Here is a 27,294-nt window from a genome sequence, read left to right as displayed (position 1 = left end):
GCCATGTGAAGATGGAGGTAGAGATCAGAGTTATGCTTCCACAAGCCAAGGGACACCAGGAGCTCCTGGAAACTGGAAGAGGCAAGGACTCCTCCTCCTGCAGGGACTTTAGAGATGCATGGCCTTGATTTCAGACTTCGAGCTCCCAGGACGGTGAGGAAAATAAACTTCTGTTGTTCTAAGTCTTCCCAGTTGGTGGTACTTTGCTTGGCAGCCCTAGGAAGTGATCCCTGTGTGGAGCAGTGGGACAGGCAGGGGCAGGGGGTTTATGCTCCTGATTGCCCAGCTGAGGCGTGTGGCCAGTGGGATTTGGAATTTACATGGGCCTGAGTGGGAATATAGACACCTTGAAGGAGCCAGAGTTAGAAGAGTCAGTGATCAGGACAAGGGAGGCCATGGAGAAGGGTCTTGTATGCTGGTGAATAAACCAGGGATGAGGGAGAGGATTTTTTCCGGCAAGTTTCTGGTAGGATCTTTGCTGCTACTTAACAAGTATTTAAAACTGTGTAAATTAATTCAGATGTAAATAACCATACAGGCAACCAGGGATTTGACAAGCAGAAGTGTCTGCCAACATGTCCTGAGTAATTAAGTAATTTTTGCACTTTCCTCATTTTGCTGGCAGCATTATTTCTTAGCTCTGGCTTGATGGTGCTGATTCTAGGATTAAAAAAAAAAAGATGTTGGATTTTGTTGGCCGACTTCTCAGGCTGTGGGAGCGACTGCGAGAGTAAAGGCTCAACCCTAGAAGCTTCCGCTCTCGGTTCTGAAGCTGATTTAGCATTAAGCCTTGGGCCATGCCACTAGCTTCTTCCTGACCCATTTTTTGTTTTGTTTTGTTTTTGGAACCATTTTTACAGGAGGTCATTTTATCTATCAGTTTTCCAGACCTCTGTGAGAATCGGTTAGAGAGTCTGAGCTCTGGGGATGAGGGTGGCTGAGCGAGCACAATCACTGCTGTTCCGAAAACTTGAAAATGCACGAATCGAAACTTTTCTAAGTTTGGATCTGCTTTTCCTCCCCTTTGCCTGGATGTTAGAGCAACTGAATCATTCTCAGTGGCAGAAGCTAAGTGCATGGCTATTCACAGGCTCTGCCACAGAAGGTCACTGAATTCCCAGCCTCTCTGTGCTTGTTTCTTATTCAAGGGCACTTTGAAGGTGTAACAGGTCATCAGTATTCTAAGTCTACATTCTGAATCAAAACAACAGTTTAGTCACAGACGAGATGGAATACCTGGGGTTAAATGAAAAATAAGTTACATACCTTTCTAAGTACAGGCAAAACTGGTTTTGTCCTGAGTGAGCCGTGGCAGAGCTGACTCTCGGGGGGATTGGCCAGGGTTGCTTTTTGCTTGGATTTTTTGTCGACTTTGGGACACTTTTATCTCTGATGGCTGGTCTGTAGCTTAAAGTGATACTTCTGCCCCCAACTCAAGTTTCAGGGTGGAGAAAAGATTTTTAACCCAGAATACACCCACAGCTGCCCAGCCTCGGGGAAGGACTCCTTGGCCTGAGTGAGAGAGGCTCCTTGGGGTGTTGTTTGAGTCTCTTTGGCTCACCTCCATGCCTCAGTGTGGGACTGAGAGAGAAGGGGGCCCCCGAAGGCTGGGTGGGGGCTTTCTGGCAACTCCCAAATGGGGGTTTGCCAGTGGGAACTTACTGTTTTGCCTGGAGGTTTGAGAATTACCAGTAAATCAGCACATCAACTTTTAAGTGTCTACACAAGACTTGGCATACAGTAGACTATGAATAAATGTTTGTTAAACAAACGGAAAAGTAATTGAAGCCCAAATTCCACTGTTGACTGTAGGAAAGATTTTTGGGTTATCGGTTCCTTCGGGTGGTTTTACTGCTATGACTTCCTCTTGCTGTAGCTGCTCTCCACCTTTGTTCTGTGTTTGTGACACAGGCTTCCTTTCCATGGCTTTGGCTTTTCCGCTCCATCTCCCTTCTCAGGTGATGGGTCTTGGCGGAATTTGTGACAGCTGTGTCTGGAGCTTGGTAGGATTTCTGGGGCTTTATGTACACATTACATTTTCCTGTTAGATTTATAGGAGTCTTTCTGCAGAAACAACTCCTTCCCTGAAGTTACATGTACAGAACCATGATGAGGGAGTGTTGTTAAAATAGCTGATACATCTCCAGGTGTGGAAGGAGCCAGGGCCCAGAACTAAATGGAGTGTTTCTAACAAAGCCTCATTGTTTGCGATCTGTTTACAGTGCCTGTTTAACAGGCTAATAATAGGAAGATCACTTAATTTCCATAGAAGGCAGCACTGTCAGGGAGATGACATTTAGACGAGTTCAGAACACAAGCAGGAAGCCACATCCCATGACTCTGCCTCCCTAATCCATGATTCTCTGAAATTGTCAGTTCTGTGATTCCAGTCCCTCCCTGGTCCCCCTCTGTCCCTCTCCCACCATCTTTGGTGAAAATATGCCTCTGTGTTTGCTGCACAGGCCAAGCTGGCTTATACCTGGTGTTCATGTCAGAACAGAATCACGTCCGCAGGGCGTGGAGAGAAGAAGTCATTTGGCTAAATTCACACAGCTTGAAAGTGGGAATTTAAGCTGAAAAGCTTCCTGACTAGCTTATCATCTGATTCAGTTCAGTGAAAAATACATCTATTCAACACACCCTATGTCCGAAGCCTTGTGCTAGGTGCTCTACAAGCATTTGCACTTCTCTGCTGAGATTCTTATCAAAGTCACAGATGGCTCTGTGCATCTCCGTTCATTTTTGAGCTCCTTATAGGCATGGATGGTGCCATGTTTATTGGGCTTGCAGACTGGTAAGTGCTCTTAAGTAAATAAGTAAGAGGTAGACATGGTCCATCTGCATGTTGCTCATTATCTAGTGGGACAGACTAGTTTAAGTCAACTTCCACATCAGTCAGACTGATAACAGCATCCATCCATCCATATATACACACATACACATCCGTTTCATGAACACTTACTGGATATTTGTTATATGGCCATGCAAAGAAGAAGATGAAGTTTATAGAGGGAGAGAGATACTCAACATGTAAAGAATTATAAGACAGTGCAGTATTCCACCCATATGAAATATCTATAGACTAGTCAAGTTCATAGAGAGAGAAAGTACAATGTTGGCTGCCAGGGGCTGGGGAAGGGGAGAATGGGGAGTTACTGTTGAATGGATATGGAGTTTCAGTTTGGGAAGATAAAGCAATTTCTGGAGATAGTTAGTGGTGATAGTCGTACAACAGTGTGCCTGCACTCAATGTCACAGAAGTGAACACCTTAAAAATGATTAAAATGTGTTGTATTAAGTATATTTTAACCAAAAAAACCCTGCAAACAAACAGGGTGATAAGGACTCTGTGGCCCGAGGATAACTGATCCCTGGAGCCCAAGCCTGTGCCCCTGCTTGTCTGGAAAGGGGCTTGCTTGGCTGTAGGAATGAGAGCAAATGGAGGTAGAGGATCTGGAAGCATAGCTCATCTAAGCTATAAGAGTTTCTTTCATTATACACTTCCCCTTTCTAGAAGTCATGAGTTGTAGCCACAGTGGACACCAAATTAAAAAGGCCCCTTGGTAAATAAAGAACTTTTGCAATTATCTTATCATCACATAACAAACAATCCCCAAACTTAGTTGCTTAAACCACTAGCCACCTTTTATTTGCTCATGACTCAGCTCTGGGCTGAGTCATGAGCTTTGTGCTGTCTCTGCTCCACGTGGTACTGGCTGCACTTAACCCATGAGTTTGGCATTGGAAGAGCCAGGATGGCCTCCCCACATGTATGGGGAGAGCTGGGGGCTGGCTGAGTCTTTCTGTCCCCATGGAACACCATATTTAATGAGTCAGATTGATTTGTTTTTATTAATTTTAATCCATGGAGCTTTGCAAACATCATTTGGCAAAGTTGCATCATTTAATAAATAGAAACAACTTAATAATTCATCATGCTTCTTACTTTTATCATCACTCATTTTACATAATTTACTAGATATTTGAATAGTGTCCTTAGAATTTATAATTTATTTTGTTTCAAGTGGTATATATTTGTTTCTCTATAGTTTTGTTTACTTACCCTTATATGCTTAATTACTTTTATTGACTGTTGAATTAAATTGATTTATTATTTAGTTAAGAAACTTACTTCTTGTGAAGCCACAGAGAGTATGGATACCACTATTAGAATCCTGTTTATTAAGGTTAATTCTCTGATTTTTTCCAAAATGTTTGCTCCCATTTTACAAGTTATTGGGTGGGAATGTAGTTTGGTGCAGCCATTATCGAAAACAGTTTGGAGATTCCTCAAAAAACTAAAAATAGACTTACCATTTGACCCAGGAATCCCACTCCTGGGCATATAATCTGGAGGCAACTCTAATTTGAAAAGATACATACACCCCAATGTTCATAGCAGCACGATATACAATAGCCAAGACATGGAAACAACCTAAATGTCCATCGACAGAGGACTGGATAAAGAAGTTGTGGTATATTTATACAGTGGAATAGTTCTCAGCCATAAAAAATAACAAAATAATGCCATTTGTAGCAACACGGACGGACCTGGATATCATCATTCTAGGTGAAGTAAGCCAGAAAGAGAAGAAAAATACCATATCACTCGTATATGGAATCTAAAAAAAAAAGAAAGGAAAAACAAGACATTAATGAACTTATCTATAAAACAGAACCAGACTCACAGACATAGTAAACAAACTTATGGTTACTTAGGGGAAAGAAGGTGGGAAGGGATAAATTGGGAGTTTGAGATTTGCAAATACTAACTACTATATATAAAATAAACAGCAAATTTCTTCTGTATAGCACAGGGAACTATATTCAAATCTTGTAGTAACCTATAATGAAAAAGAATATGAAAATGAATATGTGTATGTATATGTATGACTGAAACATGCTGTACATATTGTACAGAAATTAACACACTGTAACTGATGATACTTCAGTAAAAAAAAAAATACATAAAATTTCTAAATTCTGCAGGGGTGGGATCAAGATGGCAGAGTAGCAAGATCTGAGTTCACCTCCTCCCATGGACACAACGAAACTACAACTACATGTAGAAGAACTATCTCTGAGACTGACCAGCAGACCAGCAGAACAGATATTCTACAACTAAAGATACAAGCAAAAGGCCAAATCAAGACAGGAAGAAGAGGCAGAGACATGGTCTAGTCAGAACCCACATCCCCCCCTGTGGTGATGAAGGATATCACAACCACGGAGGTTCCCCGCAAGGAGTGAGGGGTCTGAGCCCCAGTCGGGCTCCCTAGCTCAGGGGACCTGCAGTGTGAAGATGAGCCCTCATAATGTCTGGCTTTGAAAACCAGCGGGGCTTACATCTGGGAGATCTGAAGAGCTGTGGGAAACCAAGACACTTGAAGAGCTTGTGCACAAACTCACTTGTTCTGTGCCTGGTTTTAGGGGCAGAATATTGGAAAGCACCTGGGTCATACGGGAAGGATTGTCACTGGCTAATTTTAGGGCCAGAGGGGCAGGGATCTCGGGGAACACTTGTGGGTGCCATTTTTTTTACTCTCCTTCCACCTAGCAGGTTTGGTGCTGGCAGATGCCATTTCTGTCACTCTCAATCAACCTAGCTAATGCTGTGTGCTTTGCCAAGCTTCTGGCTCCAGCCGGCCCCTCCTAAGCAGACACATGAAAAGATGCTCAACATCACTAACCATCAGGGAGATGCAAATCAAAACCACAATGAGCTATTACCTCACATTTGTCAAAATGGCTATTATCAAAAAGACAACAAAAAGCAAGTGTTGGTGAGAATGTGGAGAAAAGAGAACTCCCATACTCTGTTGGTGGGAATGTTAACTGGTGCAGCCAGTATTGAAAAGAGGTTCCTCCAAAAACTAAAAATAGAACTGCCATAAAAGCCAACAATTCCAGTTCTGGATATTTATCTGAAGAAAATGAAAACACTAATTTGAAAAGATATATGCACCATGGTGTTTGTTGCAGCATTATTTACAATAGCCAAGATATGGAAGTGACTGAAGTGTCCATCGACAGATGAATGGATAAAGAAGATGTGATATATATACAGAGTGGAATATTACTCAGCCATAAAAAATCTTGCCAGTTGTGATAATGTGGATAGACCTAGATGCTATTATGCTAAGTGAAATAAGTCAGACAGAGAAAGACAAATATCACATCACTTGTATGTGGAATCTAAAAAAAAAAAAACCATGAACAAGAAAACAAAATAGAAACAGACTCAGAGATACAGAGAACAAACGGTGTTGCCAGAGGGGAGGGTGTTGGGGGGTTAGGGGAAATTGATGAAGGGGATTAAGAGGTACAAACTTCCAGTTGTAAAATAAGCAAGTCAGGGTGATGTAATATACAGCATAGGGAATATAGTCAATAATATGAAAATAACTTTGTATGGTCACAGATGGCAACTAATTCATGGTGATCATAGTATGTGTAATTGTTGAATTACTATGTTGTATACTTGACACTAATATAATATTGTATGTCAACTGTACTTCAATAAAAATTTTTTTTCTAAATTCTTTTTGCATTATACCATTACAAGCTGTTCATTGAGACCAAAAATTCTTTCAGTTTTAGTCTCAATTCCCAGATCATCAGAGATCTTATTTAATTGTTTATTTGATGTATGGTAGTTGTTGTGGACTCGACTGTGTCCCTCACCCCTAACTCATATTTTGAATTCCTAACCCCCAATGTGACTGTATTTGGAGATCGGGACTATAAGGAGGTAATGAAAATTAAGTGAGGTCATGTTGGTGGGGCCTTAACCAGATAGGAATGGTGTCCTTATAAGAAGAGGAAGACTCAGACCTGTCCCCCTCTTCCTCTGCCTTCCTTTTGGGTGTGCAGAGAAGAAAGGTCATGTGAAGACAGTGAGAGATCATCTGCAAGCCAGAAAGAGAGCTCTCACCAGGAACTAAATTTCCCAGCACTTTGATCTTGAACTTCTAGCTTCCAGAACTGTGAGAAAATAAATTTCTGTTCTTTAAACCACTCAGTCTGTGATATTTTGCCGTGGCAGCTGGGGCAGACTAATACAATAATAAATACAAAGCTTCAGGAAAAAGATTTACAGTGAATTATTTAATTTACATCTTTCATTGCATCATCCAGGGGTAAATGAATACAGTGACTTAGTGCCAAATTAAAAACATTTAGAAATGTTTCTAAAATTTTGGCTGAAATACCAGACTTTTTAACATATAGGCACTAGCATTGTTTGAACAAAAAGTTTCTGTGAAAATACATTTCACTGATACCATTTTTCTGAAGCATTGACAATAAAGATTGGTCATTATTTCAAAAATAATTCCTTCCAACTCCACGAGATCAACAAAATTTAAAATTTCTCACTTTAAAATAAATTATTAATAGGCTTTTATATGAAATAGTCAAAGTTTCATAGAAAATGACTATTGTACTCTTATGATTTATAACTTTTAAAGTAAGTTGTTTTCTCAGTGGACATATGTTTTCCAGCAAGTGGGACCATAAATCTAGAATGTAATGTATGCGTATATAGATATTCTTTTTTTTTAATGGCTGTTGCATATTTCATGTTTGGAAATGCTTGATTATGTTTAAGTTCATGCTGGCTAGTGTGAACATTTTAAGGGTATTTTCTTAATATTTTTAATCATTTAATCAATATTTTGTTAAATTTAAAAGATTTTGTTCTTTCAAATGCATTATTGTGTGAAACTGATTTTTTTATTGATAATTACAGTTTTTTAATCAAACCATGAGCTTTGGTAAAATGTGATTGCCACGCCGATATATATCTAAATCTTGTAATAGTCAATTCAGAGCACCATTTGCATCCCATATTTACATTCCTACCATTGATGAGACGTTCATATTTTTGTTAAAATAATTATTTTGTATTAAAGAAATAAAAAGTATTGTGTGAATTTGTACTGATTCTTGCACTTAGAAAAATATGTTCAGGTTGTTTGGATTTCCACACAGCAACAGAAGGTATTCTAGGCTACACTTACTATTAATATCATTGCTTGTTCTTTGCAGACTCAGAAGATTGAGTTGTATGATATTTAAATGGACATTAATAAATGTATCCACAGTTGGTTGTCTCTTTATTCTGTGAGTTTGTTTTAATATTTTATTTATAAATTCTTAGGTTTATAAATATCGAAACACTATATTTACCACTTACACAAGCGTTACAATGCACAAATACAACTAAAGTAACAACTGTTTAGAATCAGTGGCAACCACATGATTTCAGGATCGTGATAAACCAGAATGTCAGTAGCATGGTGTGCTTTGTGATAAATAAGTATCTGAGAAGCCTCTTTATCAATGGGCCTTTTGACATGCTATGACAATTGGCCTGAATGAATGAGTTAATTTAGAATTTTTAATTATTTATTCATTCTCCTGTTTGCTGCAAGAACTGTTATACTACTTAGTGATTGGAACAGAAATCTTTCAATGTTATCACAATCACTGCAGTTATACTAATGAATATTGGCTGAATAAGTTGCAAGGCAGAAAGAAGATCTTTGAAGTCAAATGTTCTTTCTGATTTTGGAAAGATTCTGGGATCATGTTCCTGAGGAGGAGAGAGGAGAGAGGATGGCTTTACCAATTGCAAGAGGGAAACAGGAAACAATTTCCTGCAGCCTGCAAAGAGGCTGAAGTAGGGGTTCTGGAGGAGAGGTGACCCATACACTGCTTCATTTTAGAGATTCATGGAAGAGGCAAGACCTCAGAGACATGGCAGTGTGCTGTGGCTGGAGCCGGGCAGAGGGGCTCTTAGACATTCCATGCAGGAGAATGCAGAAGGTCATTCTCTGAATGCTTTGGTGCTATTTAAGCTCCCCCAGAAGCTTTGCCCAACCTCATGGGGAGCCTCAATGAAGGCAATAGTGAATTTCCTGCTGGTCCGGAAAGCAAGAAGGGGGCTCCAGTTAGATTTAAGTTATTTTAAAGAAAATGAAGAAGTAACTTTTTTCCAGCTCTCATGAGTCTGCAGTTCATACCTAGCTTCTCCACTCATGTGAATGTGTGCCAAGCAAATTAAGTAAACATATCCCTAAGCTAAACAATGCCAACTTAGATATATGAGGGCATACAGAGCAACAAACATTGGCTACCAGTGAATAAAGTCACTGTGCTCAGCACAGAGCTGTCAATAACAGGCACTTAACTTTAAAAAAAAAATTCTTGCTGAATAAATTATATACAAGCAAAACGTTATAATACCTTGGGGGATGAGGAGTGAAAGGAAAATCTTTAGATCCTAGTTTGAACAAACCAGCTATAAAGTACAATTTGGGGACAACAGGAAGCACATAAAGCAAAATGTCAACAGTTGTTGAATCTGCGTGATATGTAGTTGAGTTTTCACTACCCTCTTTTTCCTACTGTTCTATATATTTGAAAAGTTTATATTTATTAAAAAGCCATTAAAAAATCCAAATTATCAAGACATTCCAATAACCAAACCCACCAGAGAGAGAGAAATGGTGAGGTGGATTAGCTGGCCATAACCTCTTTCTGGTGGGGATTTGAAGGAACATGGGGATGGTGACTGGGGGAGAAGTTGGTGAACTGGGTTTACGATGCATGATGGGCAGAGCTTTCTGGGATTCTGACTTAGTTTGGCTGGAAAGCAAGGGAGTAATTGGATATACCACACCAGCACTGAAAAGTGCACGAGTTCATTTATGGGGGGAAATGTCTGGAGATCCTCTTGAATTCTGTGCTAACTGAAGCTCTGGTCAGATTTTCCTGTGGGTGGAATGGGGTTAGTGCTGGGCTAGAAGGAACTCAGAGCCCTCTTAACTAAGCTTCCTGTGAATTCAAAGGCATACCTCTTTAGGCTTTGGCTATTTCTCTAATGGGTGCTTTCAGGTGAGGTGGAGAGGGGGCATAAGGGCAGGATAGGGTTGGAAGAAGCTTTATGATAAGCCAAGTCTTTAGTCGTGTGGAGACACATTATTTGCCTTCACTTTTGATAAACTGAGGTGTTACTATTCATAAGATAGGAAAAGGCAGAAAACCCAAACTCAACCTGTATATAAGTGGAGGAAGGAGGCTAGGGGGTTCAGGGGCTGGAAAACAACCCTTCCATGCCTCCATTAAACCATGGCATCAAGAGTGGTGTTCACCTGTAAGTGACAGAACCTCTTTCCATGACTTAAAAAGTGAATTCTATTATCTCGTACAAGGAGAAGTCAAGAATGGGAAGTTCAGGGCTGGTGGGATGGCACAATTATGTTGTCAATGATACTTGCTCCCTCTGTCTTTCTAGCTTTTCTAGCTTTTCCATTCCTATTGTGTTGATTTCCTCCTCATGGTCACAAGATGGCTGATGTACCTCCAGGCATTAGGCTTACATTCCAGGCAAAAAGAAGTATATGTCTCACAGGTTCAGACTGAATCACATGGCCATTCCTGCCTGCACAGTGGCTAGGGAAAAAAAAATCAAGTGATTGGCTTTTCAGTGTCAACAGCAGCTGAAACAACATAGGTTGGCAAGATATTATGATCTATAAGAAATATATATTTGACCATTCAGACGTACACTATCCTGGCTCGTATCTCCCAAAACTCTTGAAATTTCCTGAGTGATAAAAGCAATGGGAGCATCTTGTCCCCAGTTCCTGAAATCGCTTCAGAGTCAGAAAGTTGAAATGGTGTCTTGTTATTCATAACAAGCCCCTTTCCAGCACAAGCGGGTTTGTGTTAATAAGGTGATTTTTGGAAAGCACCCAATGATGGGGTCTAGTTGTGAAGGGAATCAACCATGAATAGAGGGTTGGAACTTTGAGTCCCATTCCCTGATTGCTGTAAAGCGGAGAGTTGGATGGAGGTTGAATCAGTCACCCCTGGCCAGTGATTTAATCCATCATGCTTGTGTAATGAAGCCTCCACAATAATCCAGGAGGATGAGATTTGGAGAGCTTTCAGGTTGCTGAACCAGAACCCAACCTTGTGGGTGGTGCACCCCAAACCCCATGGGGACAGAAGCTCCTATGTTCAGGACCTGTCCAGACCTTGCCCTATTTCTTGATCTGGCTGTTCATTCGTATCCTTTAATTATCCTTTGTGATAAACTGGTAAGCAAACTGGATTTCTGAGTTCTCTGAGCTGCTCTAGCAAACTAATCAAACCCAAGGAAGGGGCCGTTAGAATCTCCAATCAATAGCCAGTCAGCCAGAAGCATAGGTTAACAACCTGGTCTTGTGATTGGGATCTGAAATGGAGGGCTGTCTTGTGAGACTGAGCCCTTAACTTGTGGAATCTGTGCCATTCTCAGGTAGATAATGTCAGAATTGAATTGAATTGTAGGATACCCAGCTGGTGTCTGATGATTGCTTGGTGATGTGGGAAGCCACCCTGACCCCACACACATTGGAATTGGGTGCAGAACCATTTAGTTGGTCACTCAACATCCATTCCTATCACTTTATTCCTTGCTTTCCTATCCTGTGTCACAGGCACTTTTTCCCTCCCAAAGACACTGCCTTGTGACGGAGTTATTTATTATCTCACCAATCAGACTGAGAATCTTGTGAATTTCTGACAGTGCCCACAACATATAGGTACTAACAGTTGTTGAATAAGCAGTATTTGCCTGGGGTTCTTATTTTCTGAAATTCTATCACTGCAGTCACCTTTACTGAGATACCATTCTGTAACTGATAAAACAAGATAAAGCAGGAGTGGGGAATAGGCAGGAAAAACAGAGGCTGTGATATGGTTGGGGACTTGAAAGTCTGAGTGGTGGGATAATGAAATTTTCTTTTGATGTAGTCTCCTGATTCTGGTAATGCTGGACTAGATAATTCAGACCAATCCTTCCACTGAACACAAGCTGAATGAAATATAAAATCATCTTCTTAAAAGCACCAAAGACTTAAGTAAGCAGTAAGGAATTACTGGGGCCAAGTTCTAAGAGTGGTTGAGAACCCAGAGAGGTCAGCCTTGCACTTGGGGCCAGTTTTGCCCTAGAGGCATTTGTTAACCTAGAGGAGATGGCTGAGAGGCTGGGTTGTACTTTTAGTGTTTTGAATGCAGAGTAGGGGCAAAGTCAGAGTCCAAGGGCCACCAAGGCTTGGGACTTGATAACACACTTGCTTTGGCTTAGGATCCAAAAAACTTCTCCATGTGAATAAGGGTGAACCAGAAAAAAACAAAACAAAACAGCCCTTACACAGATGGCAGTCATCTGGCTTGCCCACAGAAATCTCAATCCTTGACATTGGATTAAGGTAACTCTAGAGCGCTCATTTCCCCCAGACACTCAGCAAAAGAAGTAGAAAATTTTCCTGAGGAAAGATAACATCATCTTAGACCTCAAATTTCTACAATGAACTTTTCAAAATAATGTTGGACATACAATAAAAAATTACTAGACAGATGAGGTGCTAGGACTCCTTAAGGAAGAAGCAGCAGAAACAAATGACAACAGATCAGCGGTAAAGGGACTCAACATAGCTGAATTATCCAACTTATGTTAAGATTATCATATTATTTTGGTGTTACAAAAATGTATGCAGTATAATTACAAGAGTTAAAAGAAATAATTGGTATAAAAGGCAAAAAATAGAGCTAGAAAGAAATACATCACTTTTGTGTTGGTGGTGTCTGAGAGTGGCAGATTATGGTGTTTGTTTCATCTTTTTCATCTCTGTATTTCCAATTTTTCTTCAATGAGAATTTATACTTGGAGACAAGCTTAAGTGAAAAAGGAAGTGGCAAAAAGTATAACCCAGAGCAGGGCTGGATTCACAGGTGTGCAACTTCTACAGTAGCCCTGGGTCTGGTACTCATAGGGCCTCACCCTTGGTTTAATATTCTGCTGTTGCTACCTTGAAACTCTTTATATACATATAAAACAAGAAGCCCCACATTTTCATTTTGCACTTGGGGCAAAGTATGTAGACCCAGAGGCAATTAAATGCTGACCCTTCCGCAAATAAGGAAACCGAGATTTAAAGAGGTTAAAAACCTTGCAGCTAGAAAGGGCTCTGACTCCAAAAGCACATGCTCTTGCCATTTCCACTAGACCAACACCAATAACACAGAGCCATTGCTGCTGCCTCTCCAGGAACCCACAATAGTCCGCAAAGTCTAGTTTCCCCAATCCCAAGGTCAGACGGCGGGGGAGGGTGGAGGATGCGAGGGAAAGATGCTAATGGAGAATCTTGCACGGAAGGGAGCAGTGCTCAAACGCACTCCGGAGCATTAGGAAAGCTACAGTTTGGGAAAGCCCAGCCAACAACCCTGGGGGCCACAGGCTTTTTTTCCTGTAACCCCAACCAGTCCCCTCAGCCCACACATTTCCTACTCCAGCAAAACCGCGAGAACCGGGAGGGGCGGCTGCCGCATCTAGGTGCGAGGTGCACACATACCCTTCCGCAGCTTCCCACCTCCTCCAGACACACGTGTTTAAAGAGTCCCTGCCCCGCCGCACCCCGCCCCACCTCGGCCCGGCCGCCCTGCCCCGCCTGCGCTGCGGGCCTCAAGTTTCCTCAGAAAGGCCGGCGCGCACAAGCGCAGCGGCGGCGGCGACCGAGCGCCCTGCGGCGCTTCGTCGCCCACCTTTCTCCAGCCCCCGCCGCCGCAGTCTCCGCCCGCCGGGGAGGGCGTGCTCGGCGGAGCCGGAGCCGAGGGTGGGGCGCCGAGCGGGAGGGGATCCCGGGCCGCGCCGCTTCAGTTCTCACAGTGGCACCGGCGGCGGCGGCGGCCGCGGCAGCAGCAGCAGCAGCAGCAGCAGGTGGAGCGAGCTTCGCGGCGAGCACTGAGAGCCACTCCAGCCGCCCGGCCGGGAGCAGGCCCGCTGAGCTGGAGCCCGTGCCCGGCCCAGTCCAACCCCTAGTTTTCGGGGAACTTGGATTACTCAGGCCGGCGGGCCGGGGCCGCAGCTGGGGCCGGGCACGCCTGGGAGCGCAAGGCAGCTACGGAAGCCGCGTCCGGGGCGCAGGACCAAGGGGACCTGGCTCTTCCCGTCTACCTAAAGACGTGTTCTCCCGGGAAAGAGCCGCTGCCGGCTCCGGGATTTGGGAGGAGCTCGGAGTCCGCCCGGGCATCTCGCTGGACGCTCTCGGTTTGCTCCCGGGAGGCGCAGGAGGGTCCTGAGCGGCGCTCTCGCCTCTCCTCTGCGGCTTAGGCGCGGAAAGCAGAGGCTTATCCCGGGGGCACGGGAACTTCTCACGCGGTCCTCCGTGGAGTCTTCGGACCCCTCGTCGTGTTGTCTCGAGAAGCTCGCTGGTTGGCACTAATCTGCAGGAGTTCTCTACTGATTTGGTTTCTTTTTCGATCTGGGGACAGTTCCCGCCAACGACACTCGACGCCCCTTTCCCCGTCTTCGCCGACAAGCTGGCGTCCCAGGTCGCCGGAACCTTTGGGAATCCTGACCCTATTCGCTGATCCTCAAGGCTCTCTCGGCTGGCGTGTCTTTTCTGAGCCACTGGCCTCGAGGGGACAGTGCAGACGTGGCTCCTTTTTGCCCCCCCCCCCCATCTGAGAGAGTGCCGTCCTCAAGGGGGTCGTTGGCCTCCCAGGGGCTGCTTTGTGAGTGGTGAGATTGGGTGCTGGCGACCCCCGGCTCGCCGGCCGGCCATGGCCTTCACTTTCGCTGCTTTCTGCTACATGCTCTCCCTGGTGCTCTGCGCTGCGCTCATCTTCTTCGCCATCTGGCACGTGAGTAACCGGCAACGGCTTCTAACTCTTTTCTTTCGCCCCACATGCGTCCCTGTGCACCTCCTTCCCCAGTTTCTCTAAAATGCCACCTCACTTTCTCCAGGTTGCGAGTGTGGGCGGTTGGGAGGCCAGCCGCGGCGAACCTGACTTTAGACCCTCTGCCTTTCCCTTGTCCCGGGCGGGAGACCGCATCATCCTGAGGCCCGGCGCGCCTTCAGTGCCCAGGCTACTAGTTGCAGGCGGAGGGACCGCCGGTTCCTGGGGCAAGACACCGTTGCCAGGGCCTGGTCTTGCGTCCCGGGCCCCGGCGAGTGGCGTCTACAGCCCCATCCACCCACCTACTTCCTCTGCCCCCTCCTCTCCTGCACACGGTAGGCGAAGGAGAAGCGCCACCGCCTGCCCGGCAATTAGTCAAGTAACTATAACAACTAAACATTTAAAATGTCAGCGTCTGTGGTGGGCTGCATTGAGACATAGTTGGAGGCAAAGTGGAAACGACAGGAGCGCCTTCTAAGAGGAAGTAGGGAGAGGCCAGGCCCGGGGAGCGGAGCGGAGCCGAGGGGGATGGAGGAAAACCAGGTGAAGGCGGCAGGCTGGCGAGGAAGAGAAAAGCGAGGAGGCGAGGAGACTGCCGAGAGACAGGCGTGAATGAGGCTGTGGAGAAAAATCATGCAGAGAGAGGCGGAGGAGAGCGAGTTTCCTCCTTTGCCCTCCTGGGGTCTGAGCCATCCAACTCCTGGAAGACTCTCTGCAGGTGGCAAGTCTCCCTTCCGCCAGGTCCCCAGCATCCCCAGCGGGCACCAACTTGCCTGCCGTCCATGCTGGGGCTACAGCTAGTTGAGGGCAGTCGTGGTGAATCCCGATTCTGCGTGGTGTGGGGACAGGGTGCTTCTGAATAGAAGTAGGAAGAGAGGGAGCGCGCAGAACTGAGGAACGCTCGCCCTCTCATAACGATGGTGCAACATTGGACAAGTCGGTTGAACTCTCAGGGCTTCGTCCTCTGAGGTTGTTTAAGCTCCCTGCCCTCACCGTCAGAGAGCTGGGATTGGGGGGAAGAATGGCTAAGGTCAAACGTTCTGGAAGGAGCAAGGCGGTGCATAGTCTCCCGCCATTAAGAGCCTTGTCCTGCCCAGCAAGTCCAGGTGGCAGGAAAGGATCCTGAGATGAATTCCTTGGAGGATGGTTCTGGTGAGCCTCAGAGAGCAGGAATGCAGTGGGCGATGACCCGGAATGAAGACCAGAAGAAAACTTAAGGGTGGGTGAGATGCAGGTGTTTTGTATAAATGGTTTCTAGAGTGAGAGAGCTTGTCTCAAAATAAAACTAAAGTAGCTGAACCAGCTCCTGTTACAAGGCTGGGAGGAGCGGGAACCCTGAGAGGAGGAAGACTTATAACCATATCACCTTAGGGGAGACGCTTACTGGGCTTCCTTCCACATCTCAAAAGTGAGAAAGTTGACCTGGATGGTCTCCAAGCTTCCTCTTATGTCTAAGATGGTGTAAGACTGAATCAGTTGACTTAGGAATCTGGGGGTGAGAGAGGAGGAGTTCAGACATGGGAATTTCAGGGCTGATCAAAAATCCTGCGAGTGAGAGGTGATGGGATTTGGCACCCTCTCTTCCTCTGCCCAGGAATACAGGGTCTAACCAGTGACCAAGGAACTGAGCCTTGATGTTGTTGACAGTGGTGAAGGGAAAAGGAAACTTTACCTAACTTAGAAGGAAAAAGGATGCAGAACAGATGGTGCCCAAACAGTGCAGTAGACCTGTGCTAATGTGTTTTGAAAGGAGCTTTCTCTGCTTCTTCGGCTTTGGGGAGTTGTTTGCATTCTAGAGGGCTAACTACCCCTCTTTTCCAGAAACACTTCGTTTGTTGTTTCTTTACGTTTCTGCCTTGGCCCGAGGGTGGCAGGTACCAGAGAACTCCATCAAACTGTCAGGCATGGAGGTCTCTAAATTAGCCCCTGAAGCAAAGCAGGTAACCAGAAAGAATAATTTTCTCTCACTTGGGAAGGTAATACAAATAATTAAAGAGCAGGTTAATTAAATGGATGGTTTGTGCAGCTGGTTGACTAATAGACCTTTGAATCAAAACCGGGCATTGGTGTGATCCCATGTTGGCCTCTACTCTTCAGGTTTTCAACACTCACCCCCTGCAGTCAGATTCCAAGTCTGGGTCAGGTCCTGCCCTGATTCCTGACCTGGTATGATTCCAGTTTCTAATGATAAAAAGAAATTTGTGCTCTTTGAATTCAAATTACAATAACAACTCCCAAGTTTCAGCCCCCTTTCCTTTCCTAGACTTTTCCTTCTCCTTTTCTCCCAAACAGCCCAAAGCCCTACCACATGGCTTTGGTTCCTGAACATTGAAAGGGGAAATCCGAGATACCTTGATTTCCATGCACACTTTGTATGTATGGGTGTCGGTTATGGGGTGGTAATTATTTCAACCAGAATTAAAGAGCGTCAGTTCTGTGATAGACATTGTATTTGCTTTCTTTTTAGCTTCTTATATTCCATATGTATTTCTTTATCTGATAAGCCATACTGATGGCTTAGCATATATTGACATCCAAAATAATGAATGGGACACTTATCAGTATATAGCAGTTAAAAGACCTACCCCACTGCCATGTCTGGGCTGTGGGATATGAAGATGGCACTTTTAAAATTAATCTATCTATCTATGTACCTATTTATATATTTATTTTAATGGAGGTACTGAGGATTGAACCCAGGACCTAGTGCGTGCTAACTAAGTATGCACTCTATCACAGAGCTATGTGTGTGTGTGTGTGTGTGTGTGTGTGTATCCCCTTCGTTTTCTTATTTAATTGTAATTACCTAGTGAGGGATAATAAGAGTAGTTACTATTTATTGAATGTCTATAGTAGGCCAGTTATAGGCATTTATAGAGGACCTCTTAGATGTACCTCCAATTGTTTACCTCATCCTTCTTCCCACTGGAGGTCTGGGAGCAAGGATGGATGTGGCCGGCCAAAGCACAACATTTCTTTCAAGTCTTTTTTTTTTTTTTACTTTGAAAATTTATCTGCATTTGTTTTTGAATGAAAATATTTCAAATTGCCAATTAATTTATATCAGTCACTGTCTTTGAGTACATTTGTTGCATTTGGAAGATGCAGAATAAAATTGAGGGTTTTTTTTTTTAATGGTTTTGCATACCTTCAGGCACATGGCCCCTTACTGCCCAGGCAAGCCTCTTCATCCTCACAACTGACATTTTACAGATGAGGAAACTGGATCAGAGAGGTTATGAAACTTGCCCAAGGTTACACAGCTGATATGTAATCAGAGCTGAGATTTTAGCTGAATCTGAGACCCTTATGCCCAATGTCCTTTTTCTAACTCTAGTCACTATCTTTTTGGCTTGTTTAACTTTTATAATAGTGAATAATGTTTCAATCCAAAGGATTACCTTTCTTTGTGTAAATAAAATATTTGGAGTTGGAATTTCTGATTTGAGTTATAACAAGAAGACAACACCAAACATACTATATATCCTTTTTATTTATTTGTTTTTGGGGGGGTAATGAGGTTTACTTATTTATTTCTAAACGAGGTACTGGGGATTACCACCTCGAGCATGCTAAGCATGCACTCTACCACTGAGCTCCCATATATCCTTTTTAAAAAGAGGATATTCTCTTTCATTTTTTTAAAAATAATTTTTCTGCTTGTAACATATATAGGTTCATTGCCCCACATTTTGAAATACGACATTATAATGGAACAAAATCACTACTAACCTTATCATCCAGAAAGGATTTGGGCATCTCTTCTTCCAAATGTTGTGTATGTGTGTATTTTTAAAAACTGCATAGTTTAGATGTTTGGAAAGAAAAAAAAAGTGTTCTAAATTATTTCATATGTGAAGTGATGTCTATTTCCAGCCAATATAAAATGAACAGTGTCTACTCGCAAGAGCCCTCTCAGCTCCAGCTTGGTTGAGCCTGTTTGCAGATTGTCTTGTCTGTATAAACACAGATGAAACCATTCTTTGAAAAGATCAAAGATTCATACCAGTTATTTCAGGTTTTTAACTTAAAATTAAAAAAAATTATATCTAATAAGTCACTTTTTAAAATTCTGAGTTTTGACAACATTCAAATAAAATTAATTCCCAGTAATATTTCTTTGGATTCCCAGCAGCACTTGCTATCAGAATTTTAATGGGCCCCAAGAGATGATAACAAATAATAGTTACTGAGGAGGCAGTTTTGCTCTGTGAAATGTCTTTATGGTTGAGCTTTTCAGCCTGTTCCTGCCAGTCACGGGGAACAGAGTAAACTTTTTAGTTTCTCAAATTATTCATCTGGAAGCAAAAAATGGGTTTATGTGAAACAGTAGGATGCCTGGGGTTAACAATAGCAAGTCCTTTAGGGAACCTGCTTTGGCCTCTTCACATGCGGGTGCAGAGGCCTTAGCCATGCCTCACCGGGTCTCCACTTTTTGTTCTGTTTGAGACACCCCCATTTCCTCCCATATCTCACTTTTAGACGTGATGTTTTCACCTCCAGCACCCCCTCTCCCCATCCCCCTACCTCGTTCCCCACTGCCTCATAGTTAGCATGGGAGGAAGCTGCCCGAGACCCTTTCTGCTTACCGTGGTTTCTCTGGAGACTGGAACAGTGCCTGCCATGTAGAAGGGGCTCAGTCGGTCCCCGCAGAACTTAATGCTGAGGCTGGCAAATACTTTGAATTTGGCATAGAAGAAGAGGCAAACATGCGATGTTCTTACATATGCTACAATACAGCCAAAATATAAAACACTAAAAAAGCTCTCTACACCAAGATTAAGCTGATAGACTGTAACGGAGCCACCGACATTTCTGTGTGCCCCGTGTCATAGGGATTAAAAGACTTCGGAATTTTAGTTGGGACCATCCCTGCTGCAGGGCGTGAAGTTTGAAGATTAAGGATGGGATCTCGCGAGATCTCATGGGATAATGTCTCCATCAGTCTGGTGTTGGGGGCCTGTTGCAGGGTAGTGTCCACCTACCCTTGCATCTCCCACTCTGCCCATCTTGCGGGCCCAACAACACAGGGAGACTATATTGCTTCCTGGATATGTGCCTTTTATTCCTCCTTCCACAAGGAACGACTTCTACCTCTCAGATGTAAATTCGCACATTATTTCGCCGCCTGGCTCCAGTCTCACCATTGTCAGGCCTGCTCCCTCCAACCTACCACAGCCTCCTAAGAAAGCTCACATGGCTCGCTTGTTCTTGTGCATGTACGACCCTGTGTGAGTGCACACTTTCATGTGTGTGCGCCTGGGCTCTCTGAGTGCAGTAGAAGCTGATGGAGGGCAGGGCCCTTACTGTCCACTTGGTGCGTTCGCAGAACTTAGGACTTGACATGGTGACCACGTGGGGAGCACATGCCTGCTGGTGGGTGGTTTTTGGACGGGCTGGGAAAGGAACAAAAGTCCCATCCTCTGTAACCTCCTTTGGCTTGCGAGCTCAGAACTCAGCCCTTGAAGAAAGGAGGGAGCCTGTGGCTCTGGGGACTGCGGTGGCCGGCTGTGGGCCCAGTACTGGGACCTGGCCCTGCGGGGTGGCTGTCCGCAGTGTGCTGTGTGCACTGACAGCTGCTCCTGCAAACTGCTCTGAGACTCGACTCCCAGGGGGAGTCATCGTTGTGCGGCCTCTGGAATGCACCAGCCTCTGTGAAGGCCAAGCACCATTGTCAGTAAGGATGGATGGCTTCACTCCACCAGGGACTCACCACCACCACAGCCCTGGGCATTCCTGTCTGTGACAGGCCGCTGAGGACAGAACCTTCCATCACCACCCGACTCTTGAGGCCATGGTCTTAAACGAGCAGTTAAATGGCTATAGCTGAAGTGTTTATAAGAGCCTCAGTTATATCCAGGCACACAGGGGGCAGGGGCTGTCTTGTTTACCTCTGTCTTACCGAAACTTGTATAGACACTAATTAACTGTGTGTTGAATTGGGCTGGGTATTTCTGCCCAGTCTCCATCATTTAATTATTCTAGCCCAGGTCTGAACTCAGGCTGCCTTGTAAAGATATCTACTTTTCTCTAGTTCTAGCCTGTTGTTACCTTTTGCTCAACCTTCTCTGTGTTTCCCTGGCTACCTGAGAGAGGAAGGGATTTCACAGAGCCCTGCAGTTTCTACTTTGGGCTCTCTCTGGCTTCTCTAATTTTTAAAATTATTTAAGGCTTTTTTTTAAATTGTGGTAAAATATACATAGCATAAAATTTCCCATTTTTAAACCATTTTTCAGAGTCCAGTTCAGCAGCTTAAGTATATTCACATTGTTTTGCAACCCTCACCGCCATCCATCTCTAGAACTTTCTCATCATTCCAGACTGAAATTCCATACCCATTAAATAATAACTCCTTATTCCCTCTTCCCCTCACCCCTGATAACAACCATTCTGCTTTCTGTCTTTATGAATTTGACTATTCTATGTGCCGTATGTAAGTGGAATTATACAGTATTTGTCCTTCTGTGTCTGGCTTATTTCACTTAGCATAACATCTTCAGTGTTCATCCATGTTGTAGCATGTGACAGAATTTCATTACGTTTTAAGGTTGAAAAATATTGCATTTTGTTTATCCATTCATCTGTTGGTTCCACGTTTGGGCTAGTATGGTGAACAGTACTGCTATGAATATGCATGTGCAAAAATCTCTTTCATACCCTGTTTTTCATTTTTTGGTGTGTGTACCCAAAAGTGGAAATGCAGGATCAAATGGTATTTCTATGTTTAATTTTTTTGTGCCTCCTCTGATTTTACAAGCAGGGACTCTCTTGGCCCTCAGTCTTTTCTGCACCAACTCTTGTCCTTTCTTGACCCTCTGGGCCCTGTCGGTTGCCTCTCTCTGTCTTCCTCTAGGACGGACCGACAGCAATGTCCCAAACATTCCAGGCTTATTTGCTTGCTTAAATATCTGTTCTGTTTTGCTACATCACTCTGGAATCCTCAGGTCTTTTAGGTGAATAGAGTTGAATCATTCTTCAAGTCTTAGCATTGGATCCGGGTTGTCAGAAGTTATAAATGCTCCTTAAACAGATTTTACCCAAGACCACTCTTGGGCTTTGCCAGGGAATTCACCCCATGACCATGGTCATTTCTTACAGGGGATTTCATCAGGAAGAAATTTTTAGGCCTGAGACTGTTTTGGGGTGTGTGAGAATGCAGACGTGCTCCTGACTTTAAGAACAAAGGGATTTGGGGGAAAATTTTTTGTTGTTATTTGTTAAAACCTTCCTTGCATTTTCTGTTCTCAAATCAATGGGAGGCCCATATGCCTGGCACTTTTTTTGGTGGCTGCCAGGGAGGGAGACCAGGCAGCCTTACCTGGGCTGCAGAGGAGCTGAAGACTCAAGTTTGTTTTTGCTCCTGAGCGGGGGCTTGCTGGGGCACAGAAATGAAGCAGGTTTCAGCTCGCTGGGAGATAATTTGGAGGGTGACTTCGTTTTCTCATTTCTTTAAGCTGCCTTGGGTCACCAAAGTGGTTTTAAAAGATAAACCAGATTTGTAAAAATATAACTTACACACACATATCCATGCATGTGCAGGCAATTATCCACCACAGCAAAAAATACTCCCCATAAAGGCAAAGGCCACACTTTCTGGGCCATAAATTTTGGGAGGATGGAATTTGCTCTTCTCCATCTTTCTGGGGTAAGGATGGGTATGAGAGGTAGGGAATCCCTCGGTGTCCATTTGCAGTCCACACGGTTTGGGTTGAATGCCTTAGTGGGAGCAGTTAACCACACACACATGCCCCACCAGTGTCTGCTTCTCACCAGGCAGAGGCTTGGGGCCAAGGGCCCCACCCTTGTTTGCATGGTGCGCCCCTTAGAAGGACTAATACCTGAAGTGTCCGTGAGGCGAGGTCGGGTGCCTGTGATGCTGTCTGGCCGGATGCAGCTGTAACCTCTGGTCCTTTGCAGGGTCTGTAAGAACTGTAGATGTGTGCTCAGGACACATTTCCACCTGAATGACACACTGATTTCCTTTCTCTGGACGCTTTTCCTCCTAGCAAGGAGGAACTGAAGGCCAGGCCACTGTGAATCAATGTATGGTTTGTCCCCTTCTCTGTTCCTCAGCTTTCCCATCCACGTCCTTTTCCAGGTTTGGCTTCTCACTTAGATTATTTACTTCCCTGGCCGGCCTCCTGGCCCCCAGAGCTCAGCTCCTGGGCTGTCCGGCAGGTGCTCTGGGCTGGCCAGTTCAGGACGACCCTATGGTCCCTGGCATCAGGGACTCCCAGGCCTTGATTGTGCTCTCTCTCCTTCCTTCTTCCCTTTCTCTGTGGCCTCCTTTTATTCCTTTTCCTTTGCATATATCTTAGTTCCGCCAGAGGATGCACGCTGTTACTTAGCCCAGCTGGAGGGCCTGAGCGCTTGGAAGTTAGCTGACACCACCTCCCTCCCCCAAGACATCTAGAACCATGGGCTGATATTTCCAGAACATCAGTTTTAGATATCTTTTCTGTTTTAGTGTTCCCATGGTCCATTTTGACGAATGGATATATAGTTCTCCTGCTGGGAAAAAACGCAGGGGAGGAGAGCAGAGTCTTGGAGCTGACTTCCTTTTTTTTTTTTTTTTTTTCCCTTATTGGCAACTGATTCATGAACCCTAAAAAAAGAGTTGATAGCAACATAGCCAGCTAGCGATAGCGGCCCAGATGGTCTTCTATGTAATAGAGACATTTGTGTCTTGGATTAAAAAATATTTAAATGTGTTCTGTGAACCTTATTGAGAAAAGGCATTAGCAGCCATGGCATTCAAGGGTTGTGGGTGTGGAAATGGCCAAATGATTCTAGTCCCCTGGGACATGAAGACTAGGAAGGAGGAGCTGGGAGGGGTCAGGCTCAGATCTGGGGAATCTCTCCTGTGAAGGGGGATGGATTCTGAGAGCTTGGTGCTGTGCTGTCCGTAGGCTTGCAGTGTCCCACCCTTGGTGTCATGGGGACAGGGGCTCAGTCTGGACGTGTGTGTGGAGATGGGGCTATACATCTGGCCTGTGTGTCCTCCTGGAGGTCCTGCCAGCCAGGGAGGCTTCAGAGCAGCTCCAGGCAGACCAGGGCCAAAGAGAACACAATTGTGCCAACTGTTTCTAAATTCTGTCGTGAACAGATATACAGATGCTCCTGCTTTTCCTCTCCTTCCTCTGCTCACTGGGAGGTGGTACAGGCCCAGTGAATCCCGTGGGCCTGTCGGAAGTCTTTACAGAAATTTTGTTCTCACTGTCATGTATCCTAAGCAGGGCATTGCCAGGGCTGGGGCTGGCATCAAGCTGACGTTGGCCACTTTGGAGGATGGAGGGGGAGGTGGGCTGGGGGATTACTAGTGACTGTCACTGAGCCTGGAGTGTGTGAGGGGCGGTGGGTGAGTTGAGATGGCTTCTTTGAGCACGTGGCATCACTCTCCAGAGCTGGGAATCAGAACCAGATGCCGGGGAACTTGAAGCCACTTCATCATCACTGGACCGTGACTGATCCTGGGATAATTTCTCTTGGAGGTTCTTGAGAGTGATGAGGAAATTGAGCGGAGGCCAGCAGAGCATATGTGCTGACGGGAGAAAAATGACTGGAGAGAACGTATCTGGGGTTGACATCCTTTTGTCTCATTGGCTAGCAGTTTTAGAACCAAAAGGCCTGGCCTATAAAGGGGCTGGCAGCTAATGGGGCCAATGCTGCTGCTGAGTGGTGCTCTCAGCATGCTGCTCTGGGCTCTAGACACGTCCCTGCATCTCCCTGGGCCTTCTGTTTTCGTGTGTGTAAAACAGACATGCTGAGCAAAGTGATGTCTAAGCTCCTGTCCTGCTCCAGAACCCTTTGGTTCTTCCAGTGCTGGCTACGCGCATCTTGTATTTCTCCTTCTTTTCTCTTGTCATAGTCTTTTTTTTTCCAGTGGACTCCCTGGGCATTTGGAGTTGGATTTCTGTGTAGGGAATGTATTGCTTAAGGTTCTTAAAAATCAGTTCAAGCCACCTTAATCAAAGAAGGGATTTATGGCAATGGAGTTGGAGTGCTCATAGAATGGATGGGAAGTCTGGGAAACAGGACTTGAAATACACAGAATAACCATTCCATGATTTAGACCATTGCCCCTCTTTCTTCTGTCCTTGCTACTCCTTCTAAGGATGGAGAGTCTTGCAGGCTGAGCCTGGGTCGGTGCCCCCTACTGGCTGTCTGGAGTGGTGAGTAGAGGCGTGACAAATTGTCAGGCACTCTGAGGTCTCCCCAGTGGAAGGACAGGCAATGAGGTTTACGCTCCTCCCGCGACTGCAGTCGGAGATAGAGAGTAATTCTCCAGAGGAAATCAGACTGGTCTAGGAAGGGGGCACGGATGTTGAGTGGCCAAAGAATGACAGGTATTCACTACTTGAGCTCTTCAGTTTAACTGTCACCTCACCTGTCATCAGAGAAAGCAACATTTTCCCTAAAGTAAAGGTTAACTTCTTGTTGCCACGGACCCTGTGATGTATTATCCCAAGTGATTGTAGGAAAAGATCTTCTTTATCTTCATTCTCAGCTTGGTGAGGGGCAGCTGTGCCCTGACCAGGAGGGTGGCCTTACTGGATTCGTGGCCCTGAACGTGCTTCCCCCATTTGAGTGATGACTGCCCGCCGCCCCTTCATAAAGCCTCCGTCTTCTCACTGGTTGAACATTCCACAGAGGCAGGATGGTGTATGTCTTGCCCTCTGAGCCTGAAGCTTTTACATAGACCACTTGGATGAGGGCTTTGCTGGAATTTAGCAAAGCACATGCTCACCTAGAAGGGAGGAACGGCAGTTGTGTGAATCAAGAATAAGAAAAATGCTATCTCGCCAGTTTGGTGGCTTCTGGGCTGTTTAGCCCCAAATTCTAGAGCACACCTCTTGGAAAAGCAAACCCTTACCCTCAAACTTCCTCCTCTTCCTGAGAAAATTACCCCCCTGCCCACCAGACTGTGCTGAGCAGATGTGCTCAATTTCCATTCCCTGCTTCATACGGAGCCCGGGGCAGGGGGCCTCCTCCCAAGCCCCTGTCTGTACCACTTAATATGCCTCCCTCTGCATTCCCACCAGGAGTCACTCTCTTATAATTAGCAAAGTTAGTGACTTCTGCTGCTGTACAGGGTAAGGTCTTTTGCTCTGTAAGTGGGAAGCAGCATCAATTGTCTCCCGAGGCGAGAGGTGATGTTATGGCTCAGAGCTACTTTGTGTGCTGGCACCTCTGTTAAAATTAGCTCCTCCACCGTTCCGGGTTTGTCAGGAAGGGACCAAATAAAGTTTGTTGTGGCAGGATGATTAAAGCCAATGGAGAAATGACGGTGGGACCAGCATGGTGTTTTCAAGAAGTCAGTCCCACTGAGCCATGGAGAAGCGAGCGTAGTGCTGGACCCGGGACGGGAGCATTGACCTCGCTGGGAGAGGCGCGCAGACAGCACAGCACAGAGAATTTGGTTGCTGGGAGCTACTTCTTAGTCCATCTGCTCCCTGAGTTTTTCAGTTTTTCCTTTCTTATATCAAAATGCCAAGTGGAACGACTTATTCAAGGAAAAGAAACAATCCATAAGACAAATGAAAACCCAAGCCAGTAAAGGATCTGGGTCTGGGCTCAGCCAGTTGTTAGGGAGTGTGGGCTGCTCCGCATTGGCATGCGGCGCCCTGCACCCGGCTTCTTCTGGAAATGGGGCAGAGTTGGGTGGGTTTGGTTTATGATTTGCTGATATGTTTTCTTTTCATTTGACTTACACTGCTGACAGGGGCTAGAGTGAGAAAATAATACAGTCCTGGAATCCCGACACCCCCGTGGGACCTAAGATCTTCTGTCTGTCTTGACGTTGGGCAATGAGATACTTTAACCCGTGGAGGGGAGGTGACATGCCTGAGGCCACACGGCCCATTTCTGGCAGAGTCCAGAGCACACCTCTAGGTTTCCGAATTCCCCGGCCAGTCCCTCCAGTCCTGAGAGGCTTCATCAGGCAGCCTGTCGTGTTTCACAGCAATTGAAATAAAGAATAAAAATGTGTCTGCTTGCCCTTCGCAGCTCTGCAGACTAAACAGTCATACTTCCTCCACGACTCAGTGTAGGATTTTGTGACATTTGGTTGTTTCTTAGATGGAGCTAAAGAGAACAGCGTTGCAGTAAGAAAGCAGGGACACGTGTAATAGTCCACCCATCCCCATGTTGAAGATATGTGCACCCTGAAGTAGATGTGAGTTAGAGGGTTGTTTTAAATTTTTCATTTATTTAAAATTCTTTAAGAGGCGCATTCTCTGCTTACGAGCCGAGGTTTCCATCTGCAAGGCCCATAACCACATGCTGTCTGGATTCAGAATGTCTGCCACCCCCACCCCGTTGAGTATTGCCCAAACACCCCACACATCAGCTCACCTTGCTCTGAATTGCAGTCTCTTTAATCACCAAGTAGGGGGGTCTTTTCTTCCTCTTGGTGTTCTGAATTTGGGGGTCACCCTCTCTCCTGCCTCAGCACAGCTTTTGTGCAAGACCTTATGGTCACGCATTTCCAGGATTGGGTTTCGCTTTGGTGACTCCCTTGCCTTGAGAAGGTCTTTGCAAACCATCAGTGAAGCCACACCC

The 27,294-nt window shown here is 45.1% G+C and overlaps 1 protein-coding gene and 1 long non-coding RNA gene across 9 annotated transcripts in view; both read left to right on the top strand.

The window, feature by feature from the left end:
* LOC106730065 overlaps nucleotides 1-7,934 on the top strand; it is a 103,362-nt gene extending 95,428 nt beyond the window's left edge. For all 5 annotated transcript variants that reach the window (XR_004314533.1, XR_004314530.1, XR_004314534.1 and 2 more), the window contains one exon: nucleotides 4,990-7,934. This is a non-coding gene — a long non-coding RNA (uncharacterized LOC106730065). The remainder of the gene's footprint in view (nucleotides 1-4,989) is intronic.
* Nucleotides 7,935-13,569: 5,635 nt separating this feature from the next.
* The window catches only part of CNIH3 (cornichon family AMPA receptor auxiliary protein 3), a 194,772-nt gene continuing 181,047 nt past the window's right edge, over nucleotides 13,570-27,294 (top strand). The window contains exon 1 of one of the 4 annotated variants that reach the window (XM_032466612.1): nucleotides 13,570-14,697. In XM_032466612.1, coding sequence (XP_032322503.1) covers nucleotides 14,617-14,697 — 81 coding nt within the window. In that variant the 5' untranslated portion in view covers nucleotides 13,570-14,616. The remainder of the gene's footprint in view (nucleotides 14,698-27,294) is intronic. The other 3 variants (XM_032466611.1, XM_032466613.1, XM_006188130.3) reach the window with 3 other exon arrangements.

Source organism: Camelus ferus, chromosome 23 (genome assembly GCF_009834535.1).
Source record: "Camelus ferus isolate YT-003-E chromosome 23, BCGSAC_Cfer_1.0, whole genome shotgun sequence".
In the NCBI taxonomy this organism is placed as follows: Eukaryota; Metazoa; Chordata; class Mammalia; order Artiodactyla; family Camelidae; genus Camelus; species Camelus ferus.
The sequence above is the reverse complement of the archived record's forward strand: the minus strand, read 5'-3'. Positions and strand labels throughout refer to the sequence as shown.